This window comes from Trachurus japonicus, chromosome 6, assembly GCF_045865225.1.
Source record: "Trachurus japonicus isolate A0001 chromosome 6, Traja_1.0".
NCBI lineage: Eukaryota > Metazoa > Chordata > Actinopteri > Carangiformes > Carangidae > Trachurus > Trachurus japonicus.
Window position 1 is genome coordinate 21,411,166 of NC_140912.1, and position 27,673 is coordinate 21,438,838.

A 27,673-nucleotide genomic window follows, 5' to 3' on the forward strand; every position below is an offset into this window, starting at 1 on the left:
CAGCGATAAATATGACAAATAAATAATAAAAAAAATTTACCTACTTTGTCAACAGCAGACAATATTGTTTGATAAAAAAGGGGCCGTTGACTATTTCATTACATTTTGCTTTATTCCTTAAATAAAGGACAGATAATTAATTTAGATTAAAAAAACAGGTCAGAGCTGAGGTGAATCAGCAGTGTGTGAGTTTCCACCTGACAACAAACGACTCAGACGTTCTCTGCACTTATTCAATGAAAATGGTAGAAATGTTTAAATGAAATTGAGTCAAACTTTATTTGTAGCTCCTTTTCGTGCAGAACACAGTGCTTCACATGAGGAAAAAACACAGTTCAAAGTGCTTCACTTAAAATACAAGGTGAGTGGTGATAATAAAACACAGTAGAGGTGACGAGGCTGAAACACAAGTCACAGTTGGTTTGACCATGTAAAAGCTAAACTGTAAAATAAAAACAGAATATACAGAAATATTGGGAAGATTTTTCTGTATTTACCTATCATTCTGGTGTTTGTAGTCCGTATCGTTATTATTTTACATTTAAATAAAAACATTTTAAAGGGTTTGTAATCCTTATTAGTTTCATTATAAAACAAAAAAAAGAAAAAGATTTAAATAATTGGATTTATGATCCTTTACTGTATTATATTGCATCTTTAAAATAAATAGTCAAAGTTTAGGTCTAGTTTATAGCCATTTGTTTATCAGTTTTTATGATTCTCTAAAAGCCAAAATACAGAAGAAAAAAACTGACATATCAAAAACTGTAATTTTACATTAATGACAATATTTTTCAACAATTTATATTTTTTTAACATTGAAATAATAAACTGATAATTGTTAAATAGACAATGAGTGATTGAAAAAAAAACATTGATGCAAACAATCAAATTCCAATTCTTGTTTTTGCATCTTAGTTTTTAACATTTCAGATTCACGAATAAATAAAATCTAGGGGAAACTGAAAGTGTCACCAGGGTTTGATTCTCTCAGAGAAAATCTACCCACTAAAGTTTTACAGTACATTTCCCCAAACTGCAGCTACAATCCCAACACACACATTCAAAATCATTAGAAACAACATTAGAATAAAAAAACAAAACAAACAGCATGTGTGAAAACAAAACTAGAAAAATAAATTGCATCACTGTCATCTAAAACCCTTCTATGTATCTCAACCTTTGACCTTACAGTTCAGTGTCCCACTGACCTCCATCATGGCGGAGGATTCTCTTCTTCGTTCATCTTCTTCTAACTACTTTCACAAGCTCTTAGCTCAGCAGCTTCTACAAGTCACAATAAATTAAGTTAAAATAGTTAATTATGTTACTATAGTATTTAAAAATTGTAAATATTTGCAATTACACACCTAATTCTAATGTTTGAATTAATTGAAACTGAACTTAATATCATTGGTTTAAATTGTTGTTGTTTTTATTATTGTTATTATTATTGTAGGTTTATGAGATCATATTACATTTTTGTTTTCATGTTAACTTCACCAGTAATAATAACTGACATTCAAATTTCACAGTTGTTACAGATTTAGTTTTCTGGATCTGAATATGATTTTAATGAAATTGAAAATACTGAATGATTGAGTTAGCAATAACAATAATCTGTCACTGCATTATGTGAAAGGCCAAATTTAGTCTAAAATTCTTTTGTTATTGTGACTTCAAGAAAGCTCATTCATAAAACACAACCACCCAAAAAAGTCAAATAAATATTAATAATATTAAATATCACTCTACATACACATTCACTGACTAGTGAGAGGTCTTACCCTGAGGCAAGTAGCACCATTTTGAATTAAATTGGATATTTGAATGAAAAGATACGTTTTTTTCTCTGTTAGAAATGATTTGTCTTAAAATCATTAAGTCTAGTTTTTTTTAATAATAAATTATATAAAAATATAGATGTTTAAATTGTTAATTTTTCGCTATAAGTTGATTTTTTTTTACTAAAAAGCAACTATACAACATTATAAATATTATACTGTGTGAGCTACTGCATATATAATCACAGTCTCTCTATTGTCTTCACAATAGCCGAATGTTTTCAGATCCATTCAGTCCATACATGACAACAGTTTATATTTATTGTGAATGTGATGAACAGAACAAAATGAGGAGCTCTGAAATGACAAAGGCTTTAATCTGATGTGGCGTCTGAATGACTTTAAGACAAATGAAGCTCTCTCCTCTTCAAGCTAATAAACAAACACAAAACATTTAACATCCTGACAACCAGTCACACAAACGAACCACAAAGCATTTGTCAAGTATAAAGTTAAGGTTGAATTTTCTACAACTCTGCCACAGAGACTAAGACTCCAGACCTGTACATTATTTCTGTCGCTATGATTTCTGCACCTGTACATTAAACATTTTCTTGTCGCTTTCACATTAGATGTAGCTTAAGTAGCGGCGAACCCTCTCGCTTTTCTGTTAAAGTCTTTTGGTTCCTCTTCTTTACCCTTTCGCCCGATCAGACCCATTTCAAACACAGTTGATATTTTCGTCACCGGCCTTGACGCTGCCTCTCTAAGCTTCTTAGCGTCAAACTTTGGACTGAAAAGCAACACGGGCAGCCGGAACGCAAATGAAGGTATCTCTGTCTGCTCGTCCTTTTTCTCCTCTGCCGCCTTCTCCTCCTCACTTTTGTTCAGCTCGATCTGATGCATGATGTTCTCCTTGGAGGAAAACATCTGGAAGAGGACAGCATCCCACATCTTTGTTGCCTTGGGAGCGTTAGGGTCCTGAGTGTCGGGCTTGTCCTCGGCCTTCTCATCAGCCTTTTCCACCTTGCTCTGGTCCTGAGCGGTGGCCTCCTTCTGAGCACCAATCTCTGGAAACTTGGGCTCCTCCTGCTCCACCACCATGTGTTTCTTGAGTCGGGACCAACCACTAGGTTTCAATTTGACTCCCTTTGGCTTTTGCATGACCTTAAGGAGGGACTCGGCTGCTGGGAGAGACTTGTCACCCTCCTTTTTCTCAATTGCAGATTTGCCTGCTGGTTCTGCTTTCTTATCTTTTCCTTTGTCCTCACTTTCTGCTTTCGCAGGTGCTGAAGAACTTGGCTTTGAGCCTTCAGCTTTTGTCTTAATGGCAGGTACAGGTTTTACTGGCTCTTTTGTTTTGGATGCATCAGCTTTCGTCTCAGTTACAACCTTCTCTTCAGGAGTTGGGACTTTGTCTTTGCCTAAAAGTTTCCTTACTGCCATCAATGGATCTTTGTCACCAGCTTTGGGCAGAGGCTGTTTGGCTTCAGGAGTTTTTGGTTTTGGTTTGATGACTTCTTGAACTGGTGCTTCCACCTTCTTTTTCTCTGGAGCCTTCACCTCAGCTATAGGAGGTTTGACTTTTGGTGTTACTTGAACCATTGTTTCATCATGTTTTATTGCAACCTGACTGGTTACAGTAGTTGTCTCTTGCGTTAATGTCATTCCTGAGGTGTCAGATGGTTGTGTAACAACAATTATAGGGATTGTGGGGGTGGCAGGAACCTTCTCCTCTCTCATTTGGGGTTTACTTACATCTTTGTGGGTTTGTTTGGCTGACACCTCAGCTGTTGAAGGTGCTTTCACAGAGGGCTCTTGGCTTGGTGTTTTACTTTCTGCTGATCCCTCTTTTGTTACTTGAACCTCCTCTTGAGTTGGTGTCTTAGACCTCGAGATACCAAAAGCTGGAGAGTACGTTTTGATACCACCATAAGCAGCATATTCAGCTGGTGTCAATCCACGATAACCAGATTTTGACTTTTGAGCCTCTTGGGTTGGAGTTTTAGGTCTCTGAAATGCTACAGGTGATACACCAGTAGGTGTTTTTGGTCTTTTATACCCAGGTGATGTGGTCATTAGTCGAGATGCCTCAAAGGTTGGAGTCCTCGGCCTCTGATAGCCATAAGATGTCACTGCTGTTGTTGCTGGCTCAGATGTAGGAGTTTTAGGTCTTTGAGGGGCAGCAGGAGCAGCTGGGATCTTTTCTTTTGTCAGAGAAGGCTCTGATTTTGACCTTGTTATACTTTGCTGGATGGGTTTAGCTGCTGGTGCTACATCCAAATGAATGTCTCCATTCAGCACTGTTTCAACAGGCTTAGGTTGTGTAGTCATCACACTTTGGGAAGCAGATAAACTACTTGCAGTATAAGTAATTTTGGGTGTTCTTGGCCTCTCAGACTGTACTGTGATTGGTGACACTGCAAACAGGAGAGGATTGGGTCTTGAGATTTCAAAGACGGGTGTTGGGGCACGGGTCACATGGTATGCCGGAGTTTTTGGCCGTCCTGCTGAAGTTCTTGATATCTGGAACTCATAAGTTGGTGTTTTAACTCTGATTTCAGATGATGGAGCAACTATTTTTATTTCAACTCTTTTGATCTCAGGTGTTGGTGTAACTCTTTTGATTTCAGGGGTTGGGGTGACTCTTTTGATTTCAGATGTTGGGGTGACTCTTTTGATTTCAGATGTTGGGGTGACTCTTTTAATTTCAGATGTTGGGGGCACTCTTTTGATTTCAGGTGTCAGAGTTGCTCTTTTCACTTCAGACGTCGGAATAGCTCTTTTAATTTCAGATGTTGGAGTAGCTATTTTGACTTCAGATGTTGGAGTAGCTCTTTTAATTTCAGATGTTGGAGTGGCTCTTTTGACTTCAGATGTTGGAGTGGCTCTTTTGACTTCAGGGGTGGGTGTTAAGATCGTACTGATTTCTGTTGTTGGTGTAGCGCCTCTTTTAATTTCTGAGGTTGGTGTTTTTCTCATTGGGTCTGTGGCCAATGAAGTATGCTGAGTCACCTGTGTCACTCCCCCTCTAACCTCAAACACGGGAGTCAAGTCCTCTTTTGTTTCTGTTGGTACTACTTGAGGTACTGTGCTACCAATGGCAGTTAATTCAGAGGTGTCGTACACCGGTGGGGTCCTGGATGTCTCGTAGTATGATGTGCTTGCCGTGTACATACGGATCTGAGGGACATCAAACATTGGTTTAGGTGACCTTGAGGGTTCGGTTGCTTTGAATGTTGGACGAGGACTTTTGGACTTGACGAATGGGGTCAACACAGTGAGAGGTCGAATCAGAGCTTGACCTCCTGCAGCTGCATATGGAGTCGGACCCAGACTCTTTGGCTGTGGAGTCACTGCACCTGCAGAAGGTCTTAGACCAGCATGCGTTTCAGCTGTTGTGCTGAAACTTGTCATTTTCACCTCAGCAGCTGGTATTGTCTCAGGCACAGACGATGCTGACACTGATATTCTGGGCACCGCTGGCTGGGCGAATGGACCCGAAGCTGGGGAGGGCCCAGGAGGGTAGGCTGGTGCAGAATAAGAGGAAACCGTGGTGACATGCTGCGAGTAAGAGTACGACGGCATTGCCACAGTCTGAGGTGAGAAACTTGTTGCCCGGCCATAAGCTGCACGCTGCGGGTAAGGCGATGCCACATGTTGATACAGTGGCCTGACGGAGAAGCGTTGAGGCTGCCTGATGCTATAGAGGTTGAACGGTGTCTCCGGAGTCCGGGGAGGGGTGGAGTGGTCACTGTGCTCGAGGTCGGGGCTTGCTTCATTTACAGGGGAAAGGCTGGAGCGGAAATGCACTGCTGACTGCGACGCCTGAGCGGATGCCTTTTTCTTAGCGGTTCTCTTGAGGAGCTTCTGAAGCCTGACATTGTCCTTTCCAGGCTTGGGCAGCAGGGGCGGAGGGTACTGCTGGGAAAGCAGGCCCGGCTGGGTTGCAGCACCGTAAGCGACAGCCATGAGCGCTTCAGCACCCTGTGGAGAGAAAAGCAAAAATAAATGATGGATAAAATGAATTGATAGTGTTAGTTTCACATAGTTAATAAGCAGTATATCCAATGCATGCTCTATTAAAATCAGTCGGGTCTGTCATCTGCAATCTTCAGTCGTCCATACATCCTGAACAAGTACCTATGTCTTCTATCAAATTAAATTCCCTTCACTGAAAGTCTGTTTTCAGTAAAGAAAACATGTTTGGCCCAACATCATTTGTCAATCATGTCATTGGCCCCACCCAAAGACCTCAAGTGAAACCGTGATGAACTGTCTTACACAGTCTAGCAGGGTTTTAATCCTAAAACTGTCCAAAAGGTAGCACAATAACCATCTGGAATAATTTGCAACATCTGCATGTCTAACTTTTGTTTCTTTTTGTCTTTTTTGCAGATTTGTGTCATCGTGATTACTGAGCTGGTGACATCTCCACAAGTGGTTCAACTTTTCATAACAAATCATCTTCTGGCTATAGAGACATCGAATAGAACCAGATCCTCAACAGTTACAGTCTCAACATTTCACTTATATCCAATAAATCAACTTTTCTGATTCTCAGTTTGTACAAATTCCACAGCTCAAGTCCAAGAGACCTGATCATCAATTATTATTATTTTTTATTTTTTTTGTAATTTCTGACATTCCTTTTCTATTATGATGTATATATTATCTTACTGGCGGCTTTACTGTTCCTGTTTTTTTCTTCCCCAGAAATGTGGTTAGATGAATCATTCCTATTGACTGCCCCTTGTGTACGATGGTGTAGAGGCAAATTTAAAAGTCATAGAAAACGTTTACAATTTTCAATCAGGTAGATACATGTGACCTATTCTGCACTTTCACTTTTGGCTAAGGAACAATCTGGAAGAGTTTGGACGGGACCTTGTGCATCCTGACAGTAGTTAAATTCAATTCGCTCTTTGCAGCCATGTTTATCACATAGACGCCTCATCTGTACAATCAATGTTTATGTTCTAGTTTAACCCACTGGTCTTTAGCTTCCTCTGTGCTGCTGAAGACATTTACAATTACTGAGATTCCTGCCTGTATGTGTTTGTAACCTCTTTTCTTAAATAAATTAAAATAATTTTCTACTTATAGCTGCATCATCTGTCTGATTTCATTTTGCTTTATACGTTTGGTTTAGTGACACAACACACCTGAACAACAACATGAAAACATCTAGTGGAGATTCAAGGTCCCCAGAGGATTGTAACTAATGGTTTACTAGTGATGCCTTCATTGTTCATGTGGCACCAACATTGGGACAAAACTTTCTGTTATTAAAAAAAAATCCTGGTCACCAGATGATGAACCCTTTCAATTTTAATTCCCTTATGACATCCTCAGGAAAATCCTTATTTTTAGCTCCAGTGGTTGGAGAGCTTTAGATTAATAATCAGTTTCTGAAGGTGTTTTATTAAACACTAAAATGTTAAACAACATTGTATCAGAGTTGAGTAGAACAATATAAAGACTGAATTATATATAAATAAAAAAACAAGTATAAAATATATTCCTTCTGCAAAGGAACGTGCAGTTGATTCAATTTAATAGATTTCCCCACAGTTACGTAACATGTACCCTGAACTCCTCACACATGTGCTAAACATGACTCATCCTATTTGTGTGAGGCCTGTTTATAAAAGCCACAGTCGGGTGCTGCAGCCTGAGAAACCGACAGCAGCATCGAGCTGAACTCCTCCTGGATGATGTTACCACCTCACAGCTGATCTTGAAGCTTTCACTCCTAATTTTAGTCTGATGGAGCAGAGAGGACGCCGGCCAATCACCTGCCTCCCCTTTTTTAAGACTCCTGGCTTTTTACAGGCCAGATGAAGCCTCTGCAGCCTCATCAAAAACAAACTCCAGGTGTCTTTAAGGCTGAGGTAAAGACGGTTTTATCAGATTTTCCTCAACAGGTAGCAGCAAATCCTGATTCTGCTCAAATTAAGACAGTAAAATAAGACTTTAGGGCAAGGTGATTTGAAATTCTCATAATACCAACACAGACACAAGCTGAGAGGTTAAATAGAGCAGATTAACAATCAACAACAACATTAGGCTGTAAAACTGAATTATGCAGGTGTTTGGCAAAGCATGTCCAGTAGAACAAGTCTTGCAGGATTAGATATGAATCATATACAATACACATAATAATATATTTTATAAAACTAATCTGAAACCTTAGTATTAGGTACTGGAGCTAATAAATGTAAAGTTTGTCCTGAGGGTGGTGCTACAGGGGAGGTCTTCGGGCCATTTAACTAGGAGTCTGGAATATGATTATTCCACCAGATTTTGATGTTGCAAGTGGAAGATCTTTAAAGCAAAAAAACAAAAAAAATTTGGTTCGTCCACAGCACATGTGATGAAAACAAAGACTGTGGTTAACTCTGCATTATGAGTGAGATTAGAATTTATGAGCCGAGTTATTTGCACCTTTGTCACGTCAGGTTCTTCTCACGTCTCTGCCCACATGAATACACACATATAGCTTGAGTATATATATCCTCTGAAGGGTGAAAGTGAATGCAGAGCATCCAACCTCATGACATCACGGCCCGCTGACACCGGATAGGGCCTCAGAAATACATTGTCACTGAGTCAGATGAGAGAACAGGAAGTTCATACAAATATAAGATAGAGACATTTAAATTTAATTGTTTTGTTTTTCAGTTTTTTCTGAACGTTCTGTCTTTAAAAATAACACTGCACACGCATCACATAACATTTGTGTTACCAGTTTGGTGTTAAAATATCTTTACGATGCGGTTTGTGTTGCTAATAAATGATTTCTGGCATCGCAGGCCGTAACACAACAACTGCTTAATGTCCATAGTTTACTATGTGTGTCACCTCAGTGAAATGTAGGCCAGAGCTGGTTGTGTTTTAAAGCCCTCCCCTCTCCCCCCTGCTCCCCCGCCCCTGAACCTGCTGCCTGGTCCGACATATGAGAGTTCACTCCTCCTTTTAAGGCTCTGGTAGGTTTGGTATTTGGAGCGCCTTCAGGATGCAAGTTCAAAAGAGGAAAGGGTAATAATAGCTGTGTAATAAAAACCAAAGCTGCTCCACAATGGCCTCCTTAAGTAAATGAATCCACCCCAAAAAAGCCATTTACCTCCAGAAGAAGATTTGAGGCTTTACACCCACAAACACAGCAAACATGTGAGTTCACATGGAAAACAGACGAACTTACCAGGTAAAGACTTGTTGCTGATGTTCAAACTGCTCCAGGCAGGTTCCCCTTGAGACAACAGGAGAAAGCATCGATTCAAGTTCAATGTAAAGTACCAAACCCAACAAGGATGACTTTATTCTCCATAATTACACAGGATGAAGAGTATGCATCTCAAAGTTTAAAAAAAGCAGAAAGTGATCATCAGTCACTCATGCCTGCAGCCTGAGTGGATAAATGACAGGGCAGAGCTGTGATTTGAAGCTGCAGGGAGTAGCGACGGTGAGAGGCTAACACTTAGCTCAGTCCTGTTGGTGCTTTAATGTTGAACTGAGCACGAGAAAAGAAACACACACCCCGAGCTCTCCAAACACCCATCAGACCTCTGGCTGCCGAGGTTGAGGGGGGGGTGGTTCTGACTGCCTTCGACAGCAGCTGCCTCCCCAACACCGCAAACAACTTCACCGTGCTCTGTCTAGAGAATAAAAGGTGTAATTATGGCGTGTTTACCTGTGCGACTTCTGCTTGGGGGGCGGCCGGCCGGCTGCTGCCTGCTTGTCCCAGCCCGGAGTGTCAGAGCGGCAGGTTCATGTTGAGCCCAACTCGACCCCCCTTCCTACAAATGGAAGGAACAGACGCCATGGCAGTCCAAAAATAAATCCTGAGCCCTGTGAGCTGCTCAGAGTGACAGCAGCGTCGCCCTGACAGCACAGCGAGGCGAGTCACAGCACTGACGGGCCACAGGACCTTAGGTTTCACCACCTCAGGGCTCTAAAAGTGGGGTCCGAGGGCCACCCAGGGGTCCCTTAAGGGTGTACCAGGGATCCGATAGGGGGCTCCACAGTATGCTGAGGAGGGCGACGACTAAAATTTTGTAGAAGCAATCCTTGTTTAGAGATTTAGGTTGTACCAGGTAAGTTATAGAGATATTTGAAGTTTTTGAAGGTTCTTCGTGGAAGACCTTGAAGAGGATCTAAGCATTCCTTGGTGCTCTGCAGGTTGGGTCATGCCTATTAGAGTTAGAGAGACATCTACACTGAAAGCTAAGACAATCGTCATAGAAAAGGCCTGATAGTTGTAGCATTGCACTAGGTTGTTTACATCTTTTTCATGTACAAAGTGATACAAATTGTTGAATAAACAAAGAGACAATGGAGCTAAAGAGAGAAGATCCATTCTCACCCCCCAACCCCAACCATAAACCTAGCCAATCACTAGAGTTAAGTAGGTGTGAATATCAGATTATCGCTCATCATTGTGCCCTCCCCAGTTCCTCAGTCGATGTGAGGGTCTAAGGGCAGAGGATGTTGTTATGATGCCATGTAAAGCCCTTTGAGACAAACTGTTTGTAAAAACGGGCTATACAAATAAAAACTGCCTTGCCCAACCCAATGCTGAAAAAGGCAATCCAACAAGTACATCTATCAGATCTTATTTCATCAAAGACCAGTTTTTTGATTCAACTATAATCACACAACCATCTTGATGACATCTCCACTACATCCATTGAAAAGAGATAGTTCTCAATGGATCTCTTCCTGGATAAATAAAAAATAAAATGATGTGAAAGGGTCACAAGTCTTTAAAAAACAAATCTTTCCTATTTCTATCATTCATTCCATACCACAGCAATGCTGCGTTTGGTTCCTTGGGTTTTTCTTGAAAGTTTTGAAGGCGTTCTGTTGGTTCCCCAGGAAGTTCTCGAGTTCAGGGTTCCCCAAAACTTGTTAAAGCAGAAGTAAGTGATATATTTGTGTTAATATAAGTCTTAAATAGTTATATCTTCCGACAGCAATCACTTACATAGAGTGTTTGGTCTGAAACACGGGTCTGTCAGTCACTCTGCTCTGCTCTGAGCCGAGGAGAAAACATTTATCGTATCCTACAGTTTTTATCCAATGAGGAGAGAGAACGGCATGCAGGGCTGCGTGTGCAGCCAAGGGACGCTGTGAATGTGGTGACGTAGGGACGAGGACTGTTATGGTGCGTTCAAGGAAACTCGTATTTTTCCGACCGTGAAATCATACCAGTTCGATCTGGTACGAGTTCACTGGTCGGAAGTTACGAGTGGCCGTTATAGTGACTTTCACCGGTAAAACAGGTCGGAAAAACACCAGTGGGTTGCCTGGAACGCTACAAAGTCGTAAGTTGTGACTTGAAGCTGTAATTTACGATTTCAAAAGCCTGCCTGGAACGCAGCATTAGCGAAAACGACCGGACCACTTACTTCTGCTTTAAGGAGGAATCTTTTGGGAGTTGTTGGGTGATTTAAAAGGTACTTGAAGGTGCCGATGTTTGGTTTATAAGTTGAGATTCCAGGACTCATTGATAAGTTCCACAAGATCCTTATGGGGTCTTATATTACCCTTCAAAGAGGGTGTTGAAGAGTTATTTGGGTTTTGGGGCCTACATATTTCTAGGTCCTTGTGTGACCTTTGAGCCCTATAGAGGATTTGTGGGGTCATTCATAGGATTCAAATGGTGTCACAGTAGGTTTTAATGGCTGGATTTAATCGTTATAGAGGGCTTGTAAGTCCCTTGGGGTGTCAGGGATTCTTAATGGCATCATAGTGATGGTGTAGGGTTTTAAGTATCCCGCAGGGGCTTAAATGGGTCCTTATAGTGTCCTTAACAGAAAATTCCTTGTGGAGTTTGTCCAAAGCATTGTACAGATGTTTGAAGTGTTTCTTGAAGCGCAGACAGGATGGTCAAACCGTCAATCCACAACAGAGAATCAAACAGGAGGTCCTCGGCCTGACGTTGGTCTATTTGTGTTTCAGTGGCATGAAAACATTCGACACTCCCACATGTTGGTGTCTGAGGAGTCGCTGCTCTTAATTCTGTCATTGTAGCACCCTCTGCAGGAAATGAGAAGACTGTTCAGGTTTCAGGATTAAGGATCAAGATCCAACCCTGTCTAAGTGATGCTTGGTGAATGATTCATGCTGCAGCTTGTTTTGACTTAAAGCTGAACCCTTGATTTCAGAGAGAACATTGCACCTGAAAAACAGAATACAGATAGATAAATAAATAAATCAGAGCTCAATCCAATTAAAACTGATTTAGTAATAAGACCAGATATTCAAGGGAGTTTCACAAAACACAAACATTAATTGGCATTGAAGATATGAAACAAAAGTGAACAAAAAACAAAACAAACAAAATTGAACTGTCAATTCACATAGTACACAAAAAGTTCAGCTTTATGCCCAATAATTCTAATTTGAAAGCTTCTTCTGATTCAGTCCCATAATGATTGGAGGAGGATGTGTTTGTGTACTATCTCAGTTTTAGTTCGTATTAGGATCTATTTATGGTGTATCGTTGATGTTTGTGGATACAACTTTTACACTTTCACCCCACACCAGGAAGACAAAGAGAACAGGTTCAATCCTTTTGAGCAAACAATGGTTGAACATGTTTTATTAAGTGAGGTTGTTTCCCTCCCCTGCCCCATGCTGTACATTATGTCTAGAGGTTCAGGAACAGCACCTGCCTCTCCTCCCTGACGTCCAGCTCTGCTCTCGGTCTCAGATGAAATTTGCTTGCCTAATGCAGCGGCCCCAGAATAGCAACCTGGGTAGGGGACGTCTTGGCTGCCCCCTTCTCCAAACTTGTGCCTCCCTCCTTAGCATTCGACCCTTCCATCTCCTTATTGAGTGCCAGTGGTGGGAGGTGGCGACCGGAGCCGTGGTCCCTGCCCCGCCGGTACGCCCTCCTCGGGCCTCGCCTCCGGACCGGGTCCTCGGCCAATGGGAAGGCCGAGCGGATCGAGTGTCACTATAACAGAAGGACATAATCAGCGCGGTAAGTTTGCAGAACCTTACAGCCTGTCTTGGCCAGCCGGAGCTCGCTTCTTTCAGCTTTTCTGAGGTAAGGAAGAGTGGGGGGGGTGAATGGGAGTGTGAGTGTTAGTGAGGGTAGGAAGCTCAAGTGCAATGTCCCCTAAACTCAAATCACCCAAACTGAGGACAGCTGAGGCCACATGTTTTAAAATCACTGTCATGACTAGCAGAGGCTGTTGCCGAGGTCAGGGGCAACAGGCCTCTCTCTATAAAGCCCAAAGAGTTTGATTTTCTATTGTGTTGTGAATTAAATCTAGTTTGTGCTGGTGTTTGATTGCAGACGAGCGCCTCAGGAGCTGCTTTTGATCTTTTATCTGCGAAACTGGATTATTTTTGTATTTTGAGTTTGCAAACTGATCAAAACCTTTACCTGAGATTTAAAGTTTTAAAAGTTTACAGAGTTTTGTAGGAGCAGCAGATGCTTGTTGTTGTTTTCATGCCAGTTTGGTCTGAGTCCAGACAGCCAGCAGAGGCTCATACCTGAGGGATTTACAGATGGCTTAAAGCCTCTGAAGCAGCTTTCCACATCAGGAGACAGAAGATGATACTAATAAGTTATGTAACATCATGACAACAGCAGCTATCAATCCTGATTGTTGTGATTTTTGAAGTTGCTGTGATGTTTTGTTGGACGCAGGTGCTCTTGGCTCATAGGTTTGATGTTCTTTTTGTGTTGTTGTTGATGTCCATTAGCAGAGCTGTAAATGGCTGTGGCATGTGTCTACATTGATGGTCACATAGCTGGAGGATAAACACTTTAACATCTTGAACAGGAGCCAAGAACCTCCAGACTGGATGTAAAGGAATCATCTAAACTTGGAGTGTTTTATCCTTGGGTGTTTGCACCATTACATAACGGTGCAAACACTTTGAAAAATACAGTTTCAATTTGCGGAGATTGAAAGAACAAATCCCAGGGAAGCCGGCATTAGACCTCTAACCCCTCACGGCTCCCTTTACACTGGGTTTATTTTAATTCTTGAGCAAAGTGGTCTCAGTCAGCAGGGAGCCTCGGGCAAGATGATTGAAGGAACCATGTGAGGAACCCAAAGAGCCAGATAAGGAGATGGAGGTGGAATTATGGGTAGTGGTCCAGGGGAAAGAAACCAATCTTCAACATCGGATCCACTGAAACCAGATCTGGGAGCCTGTGCAGCTGTCTGCTGGAAATAGTTGTGATGTCGGGACGCCTTCATGGTAGCCTCACACTAATGAGGCTAATGGCCGACTAATCCCAAAACTAATCACTGGTGGATTAAATAATGAATAAATTCAGGTCACATATGTTGACGGTTTTAGGGGTTTCAATCAGATCAGTTGGGAATTTAAAATCATAAAACTCAACGATTTTCTAAAGATTAAATGTCTTTAGCACCTTTGATCCCAACTGGATGCAGAGGGCAGGAGGTTTGACCTTTTTACCATGACCCCTGAAGCTTTCTTTTTTTTTTTGTCTTCCAACTGCAACATTAATCTTCACTCAGCAGTTGAAAACAGACCATTGGCATAAATCTATGTTGGGCTCCCCTTCTCACTTATCATCAGAGAAGCAGATTCAGGACGGAGGCTCGAATTTCAGGCCAAAGTCATCACGCTAATTATAAACCACAGATGGTTTATAATTGTTTGTACAGGACAAATTATACATAAGGATGTCTTTCCAGATAAAACACTTGAAATTATTAGAAACTCCATGAATGTTTTTGAACTACAAAATCTACAAAAAGAATCTGTGATTTATGTTTTAAATGTTCATGGTGGCTGGTCAAATATGTGCAGGCCAGCAGGTGGAGGTGGGGGGGTCAGTCAGGGTGGGGCAGGCTGCAGATATTTAAGACATCTGCAACTTAATCCTGAGCTATTAATACAGCAGCAGGACGCTCAGTTGCTCCTTGCAGACAGACTCAAAGTTCCTCTCCTCTCTCTCGTCTCCAGGTTGCAAAGTCCACTGACACCATGTCTGACACAGAGGAAGTGTAAGTCCATTCACAACTAGTGTCTCCACAGCCATGCAAATATTTGAAAGCTTTATTATATTTGAGTCTAAATCAAATTGTCCTTTGTCTTCTGTCTTGCAGCGATGCCGGGGGTAAGTACCACCATCCATCCCCACCCCTTTTAAAAAAAAAGACATCAAATTCCCAAACATTAGATGTAGCCTACCTGTAGAGTCTGGAGCTCCATGCTACATCCCAGTGTTATTCCTGAATTCTGCCTAACCAAACTTTCCATCCCCCTTGTAGACAGATTTTTATTTATTTATTTTAGCCGTGGATAAATTCAAAGTATGTTTGTATGCAGGTTTGGCTTGACTCCTCCAGATTCAAGTTGTGCAACAATGCTCTCTTTCTTAAAGCAAATCTGCACACACATATTTACCTCTCGCTGTGGTATGGTTGCAGGCACCAACGCTGGCAACAGGACAGTGTCGTGTTAACGCTGTGCGGAGTCTCAATCTTGAAAAATAAATAAACAACGAAATTGCACAAGCTCACGCTGACCTGTTGGCAACGTTGTCCTGCAGCTCTGCATGTCCATCTTGCAACTGGCGCGGCCCTCCTGAGCCGAACGTGCACTCCCAGGTGAAACTTGTTCATCTTCTTTGAGCTCTTGAAAGTATTCCCGTCTGCGAGTGCCGATCGGCCCCTAGGAGGGCCCCAGGGCCCGTGTTATGCTTAGCATGGATCCCCAATGTACCCATATTTTGAATTTGTATTATATCAAAAATGGGTACAAACAGGATCTTTCATAATGTCCTTCTGCTCCTTTCTTTCTCGGACGGACGTGAAGAATTCGATGGTAAGACGAAGCCTGCAGACTCCGGATGATAAGTCTCATGTCACTGATACTAATTTGTCAGTCACTGTTGAAGATGTGTGCTCTTTCATCCACATGTTACTTTAATTTTCTATTTCATTCGCATGCCGGGTTACACTAACTGTAATTTTAGAGATAAAATACATGAACAGACACGGGTCGAGAACCGTAGACCGATCGGTCGTTCACGTCAGGATAGAATCTTTGTTGTTTTTGTGTTGGAGCACAGAGTTGCAGTGCAGGTATTCTCCGGGAGCTAATCTCATTTCATCCATCGACTGACCATCAATGACTGACCTTTTTCACTTCTATAACTGCTTGCTGTCTCACGTGCTTTAGCGCCATCCGGTGGCATTTCCCCCCCTCCATGAACCTCCTCATGTCTTACTTCTCCGCCTTCCATCCATTCACTCACCGCCACCACCTCTCTCTCCCTTCTCTCCTGCTTCCATTAACCCTCTCGCCGCCCCTTCCTCTCCCCTGGTGACTCGCTGCATGTTGTGTAGCTGTAGAAGAGGTGGTAGTAGAGGAAGTAGAGGTGGCCCCTGAGGCGGCCCCTGAGCCTGAGGCAGAGCCAGAGCCAGAGCCAGAACCAGAGCCAGAGCCAGAACCAGAAGTAGAACCAGAACCAGAACCAGAACCAGAACCTGAACCTGAGGCTGAGCCTGAGCCTGAGGCCGAAGGTATGTGACATGGAGGGGGGAGGAGGGTATTCTATCATCCTTTCCCAGGCAACATGTGCGCTCCACCAGCTATGACAGACCCCCCCTGCCCCCAACTAATCCTGATCTGCACACACATTCACCACGTCTGCTAGTAATGCTAATGCTACCTTCCTTTCACCTCTGGACAAAGTCAGAAACAGCCTGGTTATGCAGCACTTGATGGCCGCAATAAGAGATTATTTGTATTCAAGGTGTTTTACAACTAAAATGTGACTAATAGGAGAGGACCAATATTTTTATTTCATGTGACCAAACATAAAGATCCAAAATCCTGCCCCGCATCTGTGTCATGTGTTTGGCTAGCATTCTGTTCTTTTAGCGTCTGTTGAATTAGCTTTTTCTTCAGTTACCTTCTTTTCAAGTAGTTTTCTCTTCAGCGAGCTTCTGTTAAATTAGTTTTCTCTTCAGTTAGCTTCTGTTCAAGTAGTTTTCTCTTCAGTTAGCTTCTGTTAAATTAGCTTTCTGTAAATGTATCTTTAATTCAGTTAGCTCCTGTTGAATTATATTTATGTTCGGTTAGCTTTTTATTAAATTAGCTTTCTTTTCAGTTTAGCTTTTTGTCCCTTTAGCTTTTGTTCAATTAACTTCAGTTCAATTAGCCCAGTGTACTCATGTAGCTTTTGTTCACTTCCTTTTCTGAAAAGTTGACTCATGTTTTGGAGGTGAATTTTAACATTTAATGTACAACAGCAGTGGACAAAGATCTGAACATCAACATAACCTTATTATTTTTCTAATTCTTGCTAATTCCCGTTACCATCCACAGAGTAAATAAAGTAATGATACGTGGGCATAGCCTACATTTAGAGTAAAACAATATTGGCCTCTTTTATCAGTGTAACTACTGCACCACATGTACTCTTAAGTACTTGTACTTGGAGTACATAGTTGCTTTTTTTCCTATGATGAAGGTGAACATCAGATTAAACACATTAAACATAAGCTATGTAAAGCTGCTTTTTATGCTTATTTTTTCATATTAGAATAACATTTACTGCTTAGCATGAAAATGTTATTTGTTTTGTTTTTTTAATTTAGTTTATATAGAGAAAAAGATGGTGCTGCAGTTTTCATCTTTTTCAATATTTCCCTAATAGATATGACTTTTCAAGTCAGTGTTGTATTCATGTGCGATTTTGTCAAAAGGGAAAAAACTAGTTTCTAGTTTGTTTCAGCAAATGCAAAACAATGTAAAACTTAACATTTAATGCTAAATAACTAATCTTCTGCCATGTTGTTTGAGTAAATTGTAATTGCATTTTATAGTGGCACATGAATGCAAGGTCACCTGTTACAGTGTTGTATTTTGTTGGGCTGTTTTTAGGTGAAACCGTGGCTTCAACAAGCAAAGGCTTTTGTAAATTGTAAATTCTCAAATATGGATGAAGTCTTTGAGGTTTTCACAGTCTCTCTTAAGTTATTTTGTGGGTTCAGATAACTTATGTATTTTATCCATGCATTATTGGAGACTGATTTGAGAATTTACAGTAATTATATAAAAAAAAAACCTCTTCACTCTCTGAGTGAGTCTCTAGAGATGCTGTAGCTGCATAAGATTGACTGAATTTTATAATTATGCTCTTATTACGCCTGCTAATACTGTTGTCTATTCTGCTTCTTTTTTTTTCTTTTTTTTTTCGCTGCTTGCTGCATGCAGAGGCTGTTGAAGAGGAAGGTATGTTGATCCAAAAACAAAACTTTCAACAAAAAAAAAAATCTGTCATTCTGGTTGTGGAAGTTCCCACAAGTGTCCAGGTCTGAAAAATGGCGCTGAGAGCTTGAAATCTGAATTTAAAAACAAACACAAACACACAGACAATTGGAAATAGTTATTAAATCAGATGTGAGATAAATTGCTTAGTGGGGAAGAAGGGTGAAAGAATATGAAATGCTAACATCGTGCTTCATTGCGCAGCGACCCCTACCGTCACTGCACTCGTGCATCTGCATGGCATGGAGCCGCCAGAATCTGGGTTAAAACAAAACAAGGAACTGGGGAAAATGATTTTGTCTTGCTTGTGTAAAACAGTTTCGGGGTCAAGCCAAAAAAACAAAAAAAAACAAAACAACAACAAAAGGAAATCAAACAAGAGAATATAAATCACTTTGTAGTTGCTTTTTAGACCAGCGCACTATAAGGTTTGTGACAAATCTGATGACAACATTGTTTCATTATTGTGTTGACACATGTTCACAAAACTTCATAATAATCCCCCTCATTTATTCTGTCTTTTCTTTTTATATGTGACATTTTCACTAGTTTGCTTCTATTTATTTTTATTTTATTCATCTGTTGTTTTCTAACCCCAAATTAAAAACTGAAAAACAAGGCAATCATTTTTTTTTTAATTTCTTAATCTTCATAATCTCTAATCTGTCACGTAGAGACAAATCGATGCATTTTGATCCATGTGATGCCTGAGACTTTATGCAATCTAACCCAATGACGTGTACTTGTCCCTTCTTCATTTTCTAACCCGCAGAAGAGAAGCCAAAGTTCAAGTAAGTGTCCTTCTCACTAATGATTTGTCCAAAAAGACAAAAATGAATTTAATCATATTTATTGTGATTGTAGTTATATACTGTATATAATGATGTAATCAGTGCAGTTAAGACTCAAACCCTCTCCCACAGGCCCAGTGCTCCTAAGATCCCCGATGGTGAGAAGGTGGACTTTGATGTAAGTTTACCCACAGAGACGCCGTGAAGGATTTCTACCGATTTGTGTTGACTTGGTTTAGAGTGTGAGCGTTGTTGTCGTCTCTGTCCCTCCGGCCTGCAGGACATCCAGAAGAAACGTCAGAACAAGGATCTCATCGAGCTGCAGGCCCTGATCGATGCTCACTTTGAGTGCAGGAAGAAGGAGGAGGAGGAGCTGATCGCTCTCAAGGATAGAATCGTGAGTCCATCGAACTTAATAACCCCACCCCCAAAAAAAATAAATCAATTATACTTACTATTGTGTAGCAACACTGCAAAAACTCAAAATCTTACCAAGAATATTTGTCTCATTTCAATTCAAAAATGTCATTTCTAGTCAAAACAAATCTCATTCTACTTAAAATAAGACTCATCACATAAAAAACAGCTTGTTTTTAGACACTTTTTTACTTCTTTCAAGCAGATTTTCATTTGAAATAAGTAGAAAAATCTGATAGTGGAGCAAGTTTTTCTTTCTTATTACAAGCACAAAAAACTTGCTTTCACTGGCAGATTTTTCTACTTATTTCAAGTGAAAATTTGTTTGAAACAAGTGAAAATTATCTAAAAACAAGTTCATTTTTAGGTGATGAGTCTTAGTTTAAGTGAAAAGAGATTAGTTTTGACTAGAAATGAGACTTTTTGACAAGAAATAAGACAAATATTCTTGGAAAGATTTTGAGTTTTTGCAGTGAAGTTGTGGATTTTAAATGCTTGACACCACGTTTGTTAACGTCCGGCAGGAGAAGCGTCGCGCTGAAAGGGCTGAGCAGCAGAGGGTCCGAGCTGAGAAGGACAAGGAGCGCCAGGCCAGACGTGAGGTTCGTGGTTCACACCATCACATCATTTTTACTCAGAAGAATCAGTTTTAAGTCGGTCGTTGGCGATCTCTTTCCTGTTGGTTTGGGGTGTTGAGTGTCATCTCACTCTGACGTGTTTTTCCCATTCAAAAAAACCAGGAGGAGAGGCGGGTCAGGGAGGAGGCTGATGCCACGAAGAAGGCTGCTGAGGAGGCCAAGAAGAAGTCGGCTCTGTCCAGCATGGGCTCCAGCTACAGCAGTCACCTGCAGAAGGTCAGTACACAACTCCCTGTAGCTGTAGTTGTAGTAGTTATAGTAGTAGTAGTAGTAGTTGTTAACTTGCATCTGTGTGTTTGCACTCAACAGGCCGACTCGAAGAGAGGTGGAAAGAAAGAAACTGAGAGGGAGAAGAAGAAGAAGATCCTGGCCGCCAGGCGCAAGCAACTCAACATCGACCATCTGAACGAAGACAAGCTGAAGTACGAGCAACAACACAACAACACTAAACCACTCACTGTTCATGTTTGATTGACATTTTATACATGTAGGCTATATGTACTCAGGTACTAAAGTATTGGTTACAGTGACACTTTAATTGAGTACTTCCATTTAGTTTATTATGCCACTTGATAATTATTTCACTTTTTATCCAAAAATGTCACACGTTTGATTCCAGATCCTCAGATGTGACGATTTCCTGCTTCTACCTTTAATTTTTTTTTTTTTAAAGATTTGTGACATTGATTCTGGGTAACCGTGACAATGATTTTCTGACATTTTATATATCAAACAATGAATTAATCAAGACATATTGTTATATATAACGATCATAGTCATTTTATTCATTTAGAACTTTTAATTTAAAAACTTTAAAGTGGATTTTTGTACTTTGTTTTTACACTTTTACTCCCTCATTAAGGATTAAGGAGTATTTTTATAGTTGATGTTAAGGATCTGAATAGTTCCTCCATCTTAGAAAGGAGTAGAAAGAGGCAAACACAGTGTGATGCATCATTGGAATCAGACTGATATAAAATTAAATATTTGATGTTTTTTTTTCCTTCAGGGACAAGATCAACGAGCTGCATGACTGGATGTGCCAGCTGGAGTCTGAGAAGTTCGACCACATGGAGAGACTGAAGAGGCAGAAGTACGAGGTGAGACTTTGTCCCTGGCGTCGTCATGGCAATAATATCATCATCATCATCAATAACCTCTGCTGCGTCCACCGGGTTTGAAACATAATGAAATTCACGTGACAATAAGAGCAATTCAGTATTACCCTAAAAATAAGTTAGTTTTTTAAAATTTAATTATTATTTCTCAAAACATTTTCTGGATTTATTCACATATTTAAAGTTATATAGATTGTTTTTGTACATTTCCTTTAGTTAGTTGGTCATAAATAGGATGATTTCTTTTTTAAAGTGTTTTATTTATTCAGTATTTTTTCATTCGCTGTTGTTTTATTTTGAAATTCCCTATAATATATCTATAGTTCATTATTACAACAACAATTTAAAGGTTGAATCTGATGTCTAAATTTAAAGGTAGAATATACCATCTTGGTTTTTTTATTGGTAATCAGCTTTTTTTTTCTTTTTTTTCTTTTTTGAAAAAAAAAATTGACTATAGATTTATACTTAAATAGATTTGAAATTTTATGGTGACATTTGTGAGAATTCAGATCAGATCCAGATTTGATTAATAATCATCAAATCCTTTTAATGCATCACAATTGAGATGTTGATCCACAGCTGTGTGCATGGGTACGTACCCCTCCCTCTCCATTACACTAAATCTGACTTCACACCACAGTTTAACCCTAATAACTGAGACTTTGAAGGCACCACGGGTTCCTGTCGTTCCCGCCGTCACCTCTGGATTTGAACGGTTGATTTGCTCTTTGATTCCCTCCAGGTTACAACCCTGCGTAAGAGAGTGGAGGAGCTCAGTAAATTGTGAGTAGAGCTGAGCAGGGCTTCTGCGTCTGCCTGCCCTCCTCAGGCTCGCTGCATGTTAGCATGAAGGAAAGAAGGAAGGAAGGAAGGTCAAGAGAACCAGAGCGCCACCTCTGGTCCGGAGAGGACACTACACACCACCGGGGGGGTAAAAAACAAACAAACCAAAGAGCGAAGCCTTTGTTTCCAAAAGTGACGTCTGTTTATCTCTTAAAGAAAGTCTGTTGACGATCAGACTCAACAATGTTAAAGCCAAAGATGAGTCTGTCAGCTCATTATCAAAAACCCTTGACAAAGTCGATCACTTGAATGCAACATTTAAGAAATGCACAACAAAAATTAATCGATTTGTCGACTAAAAGTGAGTCCAATTGATCAACAATGGCGGCTCTGAGCTTCCATACACGACTGAGTTAATGTCAAGACACTCACATGTTTGTTTCTTTAAGCCTACGATGTCATTTTGAAAAACAAACTCTTATGTAAAGTGGGTGTAAAGGTGGTGTTGGCCGACTGGCGAGCGGTTCGACAGGTAAGTTTCAGAGCTGAATGCCTCTGAGTCGGCGTCAATGTTTCGGAGTTTTATTTTTTTTGGGAAACCACGATGGGCAAAATTTGTGATTTAAGAAAAAGAAATTCCAACTTAAATCCAATAACAGTTGGGGAATTGGTGTTCAGTTGCTCCGCCCATTCTCGTCTTGGTTTCCCACGATGCCTCAGTCTGCAGCTTCCAGCCCGACGGATCCTGTTCAGAAGAAGAAGAAGAAGGGGGTCGGTTCTCCTCCTCAGAGGTAAACTAGTAAAGCTGCTGCTGTGTCGTTTTCAGGTGCTCACGTACAGGAATCGCATTGACCAGTTGCAGAAGCAGTAAGTAGCCTACAGTCGCTGCTGCGTTCACTGACACCCAGTAATCTCAAGAAGTTAACTTCACTTTTAACTTCAGCTCATTGTCTGGGTGAATTTCACAACCCCCCCCCCCCCCCCCCCCCCCCCTCAGAAAGACATAACTGTTTTAACATCCACAACAGTTTATGTCAGTTTATGGCAGGACACATCACTGCACCAGGCCAATACATAACCAATTTAAATTGATCATATATTGGCTGGTGTTTTTTCATAACAGAGGTGACAATCATTTTTAGTTTTACAGTTTTAAGGGTGTCAGTTGTTGATTCTCTGTAAATTTAGTTTTAGCAGCAGCTTAAATCTGACATTTTAAGTCTAAAGATGAGCAAAGGTCACTTCTTTTTTTTTTTTTTACGTTCAATTAAAACGAGCCATAAACACAACACTAACACCACCACCACCGAGTGTTCAGATCCACATCATCAAACCGTCTGGAGGTCACCGTCACCAGCAGCTGAGGACTCACAGGTCATACGTGTTGTGTTCATGTTCACGCATGCTGGAGTTTTAGGCTTCAAAACCTTGTCACATGCGAACAAGCAATAGCCCACCAGAAACAGGCCAGCTAATAGAGCAACAAGCTAACATACTGCAGCTACATTGACAACAGGAAATTAGTAAAGCTATAAAACCTTTCATTTCTAAACTAAATTTACATTTTTATTTTTTTTTTACAGCTAATAGTAGCATGCTAGCTGCCATGACGTTAATTTTCCATCATTTTCCTTTAAAATTATTTTAAAATGTTCCTAAAACTCCAATGTGCCATAAAATGTGTCTTTTTGTTTGTGTTTATGTTTTGTGTGTTGTATGTTCCTAAACCTTTGACATACAGCAACATCTTATTCACCATCAAACTGTCTGATGGTAGCAACACGCACACATAAAACATAATTAGGCCTCTATTTTGGCGTGGTGTTCTGGGTCCTTCTCTTCACTGTATGTAAGAGCGATGAGTTGGTGGTTGTTGAACTCAGTAATGTTTCAGTGTGTGCAGGTAAGTGCTGCATGAGTTTGTGACCGATTCCAGTGTGAAACCAGTCAATGGACGTAGAGTAGAAGGCCGGATATCAAGCAATTAGCATGTTTAGCATGTTGACCAAAGAAATTAAAAACATCTAACAATGTTAGAAATAAAACTGAACAGATTTGGACTAGAACAATCATTAGCAAAGTTAGCTTCCATACTATTTTCACAATTAGATAAACAATTCTAACATTTACATGCAAAAAGATGAAATGCTTACATGCCTACAGTACATCCTAAAGGATAAATAGTGCAAGTTGTTTTTCATGTTATATCGTTATTTATTAGCAAAAATGACATGCTAACAGACATGCTAATGCAAAATATCCACCTCCGTTTTTACGTATAGTTTGAATGTTGACAAACATGTAGCCTACCAACGCCTGTTAGCATTGAAGCTCTAGCCGCCTCCCCCCTTATTGGATAAATTCAAATTTCTACAAACCGTAGAACAAACGAACCAGCTCTCTGACATGTCTTGTTTTTCCGTTTGTTTCGTATTACAGCAGCAAGAAGGGAGCCGCCGCCCGCCGTAGAAAGTAGACAGGCGCGTCCCGCCTCGTCTCAGAAACCAAACTACGAACGCCTCGGACACACGCCTGATGAAGCAACGCACACTGTGGCGGAGGTCGTGGCTCAGAAGAAACGAGCGATGCTGAAGTTTACGTTGCGTTTACCAACCCACGTCCTGATACATGCAACCAGGAGCCTTTATAGCTGCTGTTCAGTAGGAATAAAAGTACTAAAACTGATTCGCCTCACGCTTCCTCACCCTCAACTGTTTGGTTCTCAGTATTTTTGTAAATAAAGTGTGACTCTTCAAGCCATGTCTGTAGATCTGTTGTCATTCAGAAATCAATAAAGTTCAGTATTTTTAGTCGTGTAATTTTAAAGTCATTTGTTCAGCACCGGTTTCTTAACTGCAGGTTTTGGTGTCTAATGATACAGTAGTAGTCCACAGGAAATGAGGTCATTATGACCTACAGTTAGGTGTATTTAAATTTTGTTGCCGGGCGACACCTAGTGGCCAAATTAATTAGACAGGAGCAAAATGGAAAGGAAAAGTGAAGGGAGGTAGTTTAAGAAGATTAAAAAGTTTATGTTATGAGGAGGAGGTTGTAGTGGAGGGATGAATAATGTGAAACCAGCAGTTTACGTTGTTTCTATACCGCTTTGTTATTATTGTAACCATGACAACATGACAAGTACATGCTTGAATAAAAATCACCATCTTTCCCTAAAACCTGACTAAAACACGACCCTTATTATTGGTAACCATGGCCATTTATTTCACCGTTGGATGACTCATCAACTCAAATCTATTTAAAATGTGTTGAGAGTGTGTTATGTTTTTATGATGAGCAAGTCTATCGTTCAATGGATAAATGTCTGATCAATTGAATCATTTAGAGGACAAAGGAAAGAAGAATAAGAAAATCAATCTGGGTTACAGTTGTTTTTAGTTGTGAAATAATTTCAGTCTAAATATATAATAGGCTAATTATAAATAAGAGTCATAATGTTAAAAAGTAAAATTTGAGGAACGCTAACAGACATGACATTTTTATGTATAGTTTGAATGTTGACTATACGAACATGTACCAACACCTGTTAGCCTTAGTGGTTTTTGATTATTATATTTTTCTATCAATACAGTAGCCTATTGAAAACATATGTATTGGATTTATATTCTTACAGAAAGTATATTATATTAATTTCATTCATAGAAAAAAAACATTGTGCTTCATACTGTTTTGATTGCACTGCACCAGATTTGGTTTTCAGTTTGTGTGACATGTCTCAACGTGTTTTATTTAATTTGAAGGGAAAGTTTACTTCATTATTATACCATAATTTCAGTTGTGAAATTATTTAATAAATACACAATAATAAATAAGAGCCACAATATTCAAAAGTAAATCTAAGGAAACAAGAAGCTGTCTCAGAAGCAGAAGCTTCTTGTATTATGGGCTGTTTAAAGAGTTAGAAGCATCTTCATTATTAAAAAGGTTTGTAAAGGCTCGAGTCATACGATCTTCATCAATATTGTCACTTGGAAGATTCGGCTCCGATCGATCTGACAGGAAACAGGTGGTTGTTGAGGGTTGGGGCCACAGGTTTGAAGTTTTGGGGCCTTTTGCCTTTATGCAATAGGCTACAACACATTTCTCACACAACATCTCATTTATGTTGCTTGCTCCACCTCGATTCTTCATAATAACAGCCTCAGTGGCTCCTATTGGGCCTCGTTCCCCAAAAGCAAACCTGGATTACCAGTGTCCCAACAAAATTGGTTGTTACCAATCACAGATCACAAGAAAACAACAACAGTTTTAAATCGTTTTTTTTTTTTTTAACAATATTCATATTTTCATTGAAGATTTAAGTGTATATGTAGGCTATACATCAATGTACAAATTATGTCCTCTCATTCATAAATACACCAACACAGTGAGGTCAACAGAAAACCAATTTGCGATCAATGGAAAACTTTTTCAACAGGAGTCTTAAAATATTGATGAATGAATGAATGAATGAATGAATGAATTTCTTTATTTGGAACAAGGAAAGAAAACAAGAAAAGCAAATAGCTGCACTTTGCAGATGTCCGAAAAGGAGTTGGCTGTAAGGGTAAGTAAGAAACACAAACACACACACACCTGGGAAGTTGGAAAATATTGATCTATGAAATAAAGAGGCTGAGTCTAGTTTTAAATTAATTGGCCTGATATTCCTTCACAGTCAAACCTCAAATATCAGCAACAAAAAAAGATAGTGTGTTTATATTTCCTCTGTAAAAGTTGCGTGATGTGGCTCATAAACCTGCAGCTCCTCTAAACGACCACACGATGGCGCTGTTGATCTTTGAGTTCAAGCGTCAGCGAAGAGGTGAAAGGTCAAATGTTCTGCGACAGTGTTTTGAACTGAATAAAACTAAAATGTAAGTGACAGATATTAAACTTTTAATGGACTTAATTTATGGAGCTATAATAATAATCTAATACTAAACAGTCACAATAAACTCCTAATATTGTTCTGCAAAGACTAACGTGAAAATTAGTATTAAAATCAGTACTTTAAAAAGCCACTAATGATCATTTAAAGTTAGAAAAGATCACATGTACAGATTGTTTTATAAAGCATATAAAATAAAACTTTTTCTATAAATCTTGCTAAATATAAGATATTTCTTTTTAGCTTTTCCTCCCAAAAATCGTAAAATTACCATGTGTATGTGTGTTGTATATCGGCACATAAATGAAATATTTCCACACTGAAAATAAAGAAATTCAAAGATCAGCCATGTTTGTTTGTTTTTTTGTATAAATAAGCAGTTTCATTTATTTGTCATTAGACTGTCACTCAGTTTTCAGATGTATAAATATAAAGTTTAACATTTTTTTCCACAACAAACAAAAGCACATACAGACAGAAACATTAAATACATAATTAATACTTTTCAGTTGGAACAAATCAGCTCTTATTTACATTATATGTACAGAAACAGAAAAATGGTCCTCCGCTGCAGTGAATGAAAACAACAAATGAAATAAGCTTTGTTTGTTTTTTAAATTTGACTTGGACAGGAAGGAGGTCGGAACCTACTTCAAAATAAAATAAAATAAAATAAAATAAAAACACTACAATGCTCCTGTAAAACTCTCAGAGATGTTATCTGAGGAATTTATGTGTCTGTAGTTGTGTGTTCGTAAAGTTTTATACAGAAATCTACAGTGTTGTATCTTTTTTTTTCTCTTTTCAGCATTATTGTAGTTTTTGTTTCCTCCCCGAGGGAGTTGAACAGCTGGGGGCTTTAGGACTTCAGATGGACGAGTGTGGAGGAATGTAAGTGGATGGTTTCTTTTTGGCCTCCGTCCTTCAGAATAAAACACAGAAAGGAAGAAAAAAAAAAAAAAATCCATCT

The 27,673-nt window shown here is 39.8% G+C and overlaps 3 protein-coding genes across 10 annotated transcripts in view; 2 read left to right on the forward strand and 1 right to left on the reverse strand.

Annotated features, from left to right (window-relative positions):
* The window catches only part of lsp1a (lymphocyte specific protein 1 a), a 42,829-nt gene extending 35,934 nt beyond the window's left edge, over nucleotides 1-6,895 (forward strand). For both annotated transcript variants that reach the window (XM_085779776.1, XM_085779777.1), the window contains exon 13: nucleotides 6,183-6,895. In XM_085779776.1, the coding sequence (XP_085635902.1) occupies nucleotides 6,183-6,205 (23 nt within the window). In that variant the 3' untranslated portion in view covers nucleotides 6,206-6,895. The remainder of the gene's footprint in view (nucleotides 1-6,182) is intronic.
* prr33 (proline rich 33) lies at nucleotides 1,372-9,542 on the reverse strand. Of its 5 annotated transcripts, none has more exons than XM_085779775.1 (4): nucleotides 9,478-9,542; nucleotides 8,989-9,036; nucleotides 4,602-5,771; nucleotides 1,372-4,385 (listed from the first exon to the last, which is right to left on the reverse strand). In XM_085779775.1, the coding sequence occupies exons 3-4, from the start codon at nucleotides 5,754-5,756 to the stop codon at nucleotides 2,424-2,426; spliced, it is 3,117 nt and encodes a 1,038-aa protein (XP_085635901.1). In that variant the 5' UTR covers nucleotides 5,757-5,771; nucleotides 8,989-9,036; nucleotides 9,478-9,542; the 3' UTR covers nucleotides 1,372-2,423. The 5 variants fall into 5 exon arrangements, with proteins under 5 accessions (XP_085635901.1, XP_085635899.1, XP_085635900.1 ...); XM_085779773.1 differs by having other exon boundaries at nucleotides 2,143-4,525; nucleotides 4,634-5,771; XM_085779774.1 differs by having other exon boundaries at nucleotides 2,143-4,390; nucleotides 4,580-5,771.
* Nucleotides 9,543-12,792: 3,250 nt separating this feature from the next.
* On the forward strand, nucleotides 12,793-24,625 carry LOC146986129 (troponin T, fast skeletal muscle isoforms-like). Of its 3 annotated transcripts, XM_085779787.1 has the most exons (12): nucleotides 12,793-12,840; nucleotides 14,748-14,788; nucleotides 14,891-14,901; nucleotides 18,838-18,856; nucleotides 18,989-19,034; nucleotides 19,137-19,253; nucleotides 19,798-19,875; nucleotides 20,014-20,127; nucleotides 20,221-20,333; nucleotides 20,921-21,011; nucleotides 21,775-21,815; nucleotides 24,255-24,625. In XM_085779787.1, exons 2-12 carry the CDS (start codon nucleotides 14,769-14,771, stop codon nucleotides 24,289-24,291), a joined length of 687 nt encoding a protein of 228 aa, XP_085635913.1. In that variant the 5' UTR covers nucleotides 12,793-12,840; nucleotides 14,748-14,768; the 3' UTR covers nucleotides 24,292-24,625. The 3 variants fall into 3 exon arrangements, with proteins under 3 accessions (XP_085635913.1, XP_085635911.1, XP_085635912.1); XM_085779785.1 differs by lacking the exons at nucleotides 12,793-12,840; nucleotides 14,748-14,788; nucleotides 14,891-14,901 and adding an exon at nucleotides 15,524-15,611; XM_085779786.1 differs by lacking the exons at nucleotides 12,793-12,840; nucleotides 14,748-14,788; nucleotides 14,891-14,901; nucleotides 21,775-21,815 and adding exons at nucleotides 15,524-15,611; nucleotides 22,642-22,682.
* The last annotated feature ends 3,048 nt before the right edge of the window (nucleotides 24,626-27,673 follow it).

Excerpts from the sequence above, each read along its gene's own strand:
- prr33 (XM_085779771.1), bottom strand. The coding sequence starts at position 5,756 with ATGGCTGTCGCTTACGGTGCTGCAACCCAGCCGGGCCTGCTTTCCCAG.
- LOC146986129 (XM_085779785.1), top strand. The coding sequence starts at position 15,539 with ATGGGTACAAACAGGATCTTTCATAATGTCCTTCTGCTCCTTTCTTTC. Across the intron at positions 19,254-19,797 it reads TCGCTCTCAAGGATAGAATC|GAGAAGCGTCGCGCTGAAAG; the intron begins GTGAGTCCATCG and ends AACGTCCGGCAG. Across the intron at positions 21,816-24,254 it reads GTGGAGGAGCTCAGTAAATT|CAGCAAGAAGGGAGCCGCCG; the intron begins GTGAGTAGAGCT and ends TTCGTATTACAG.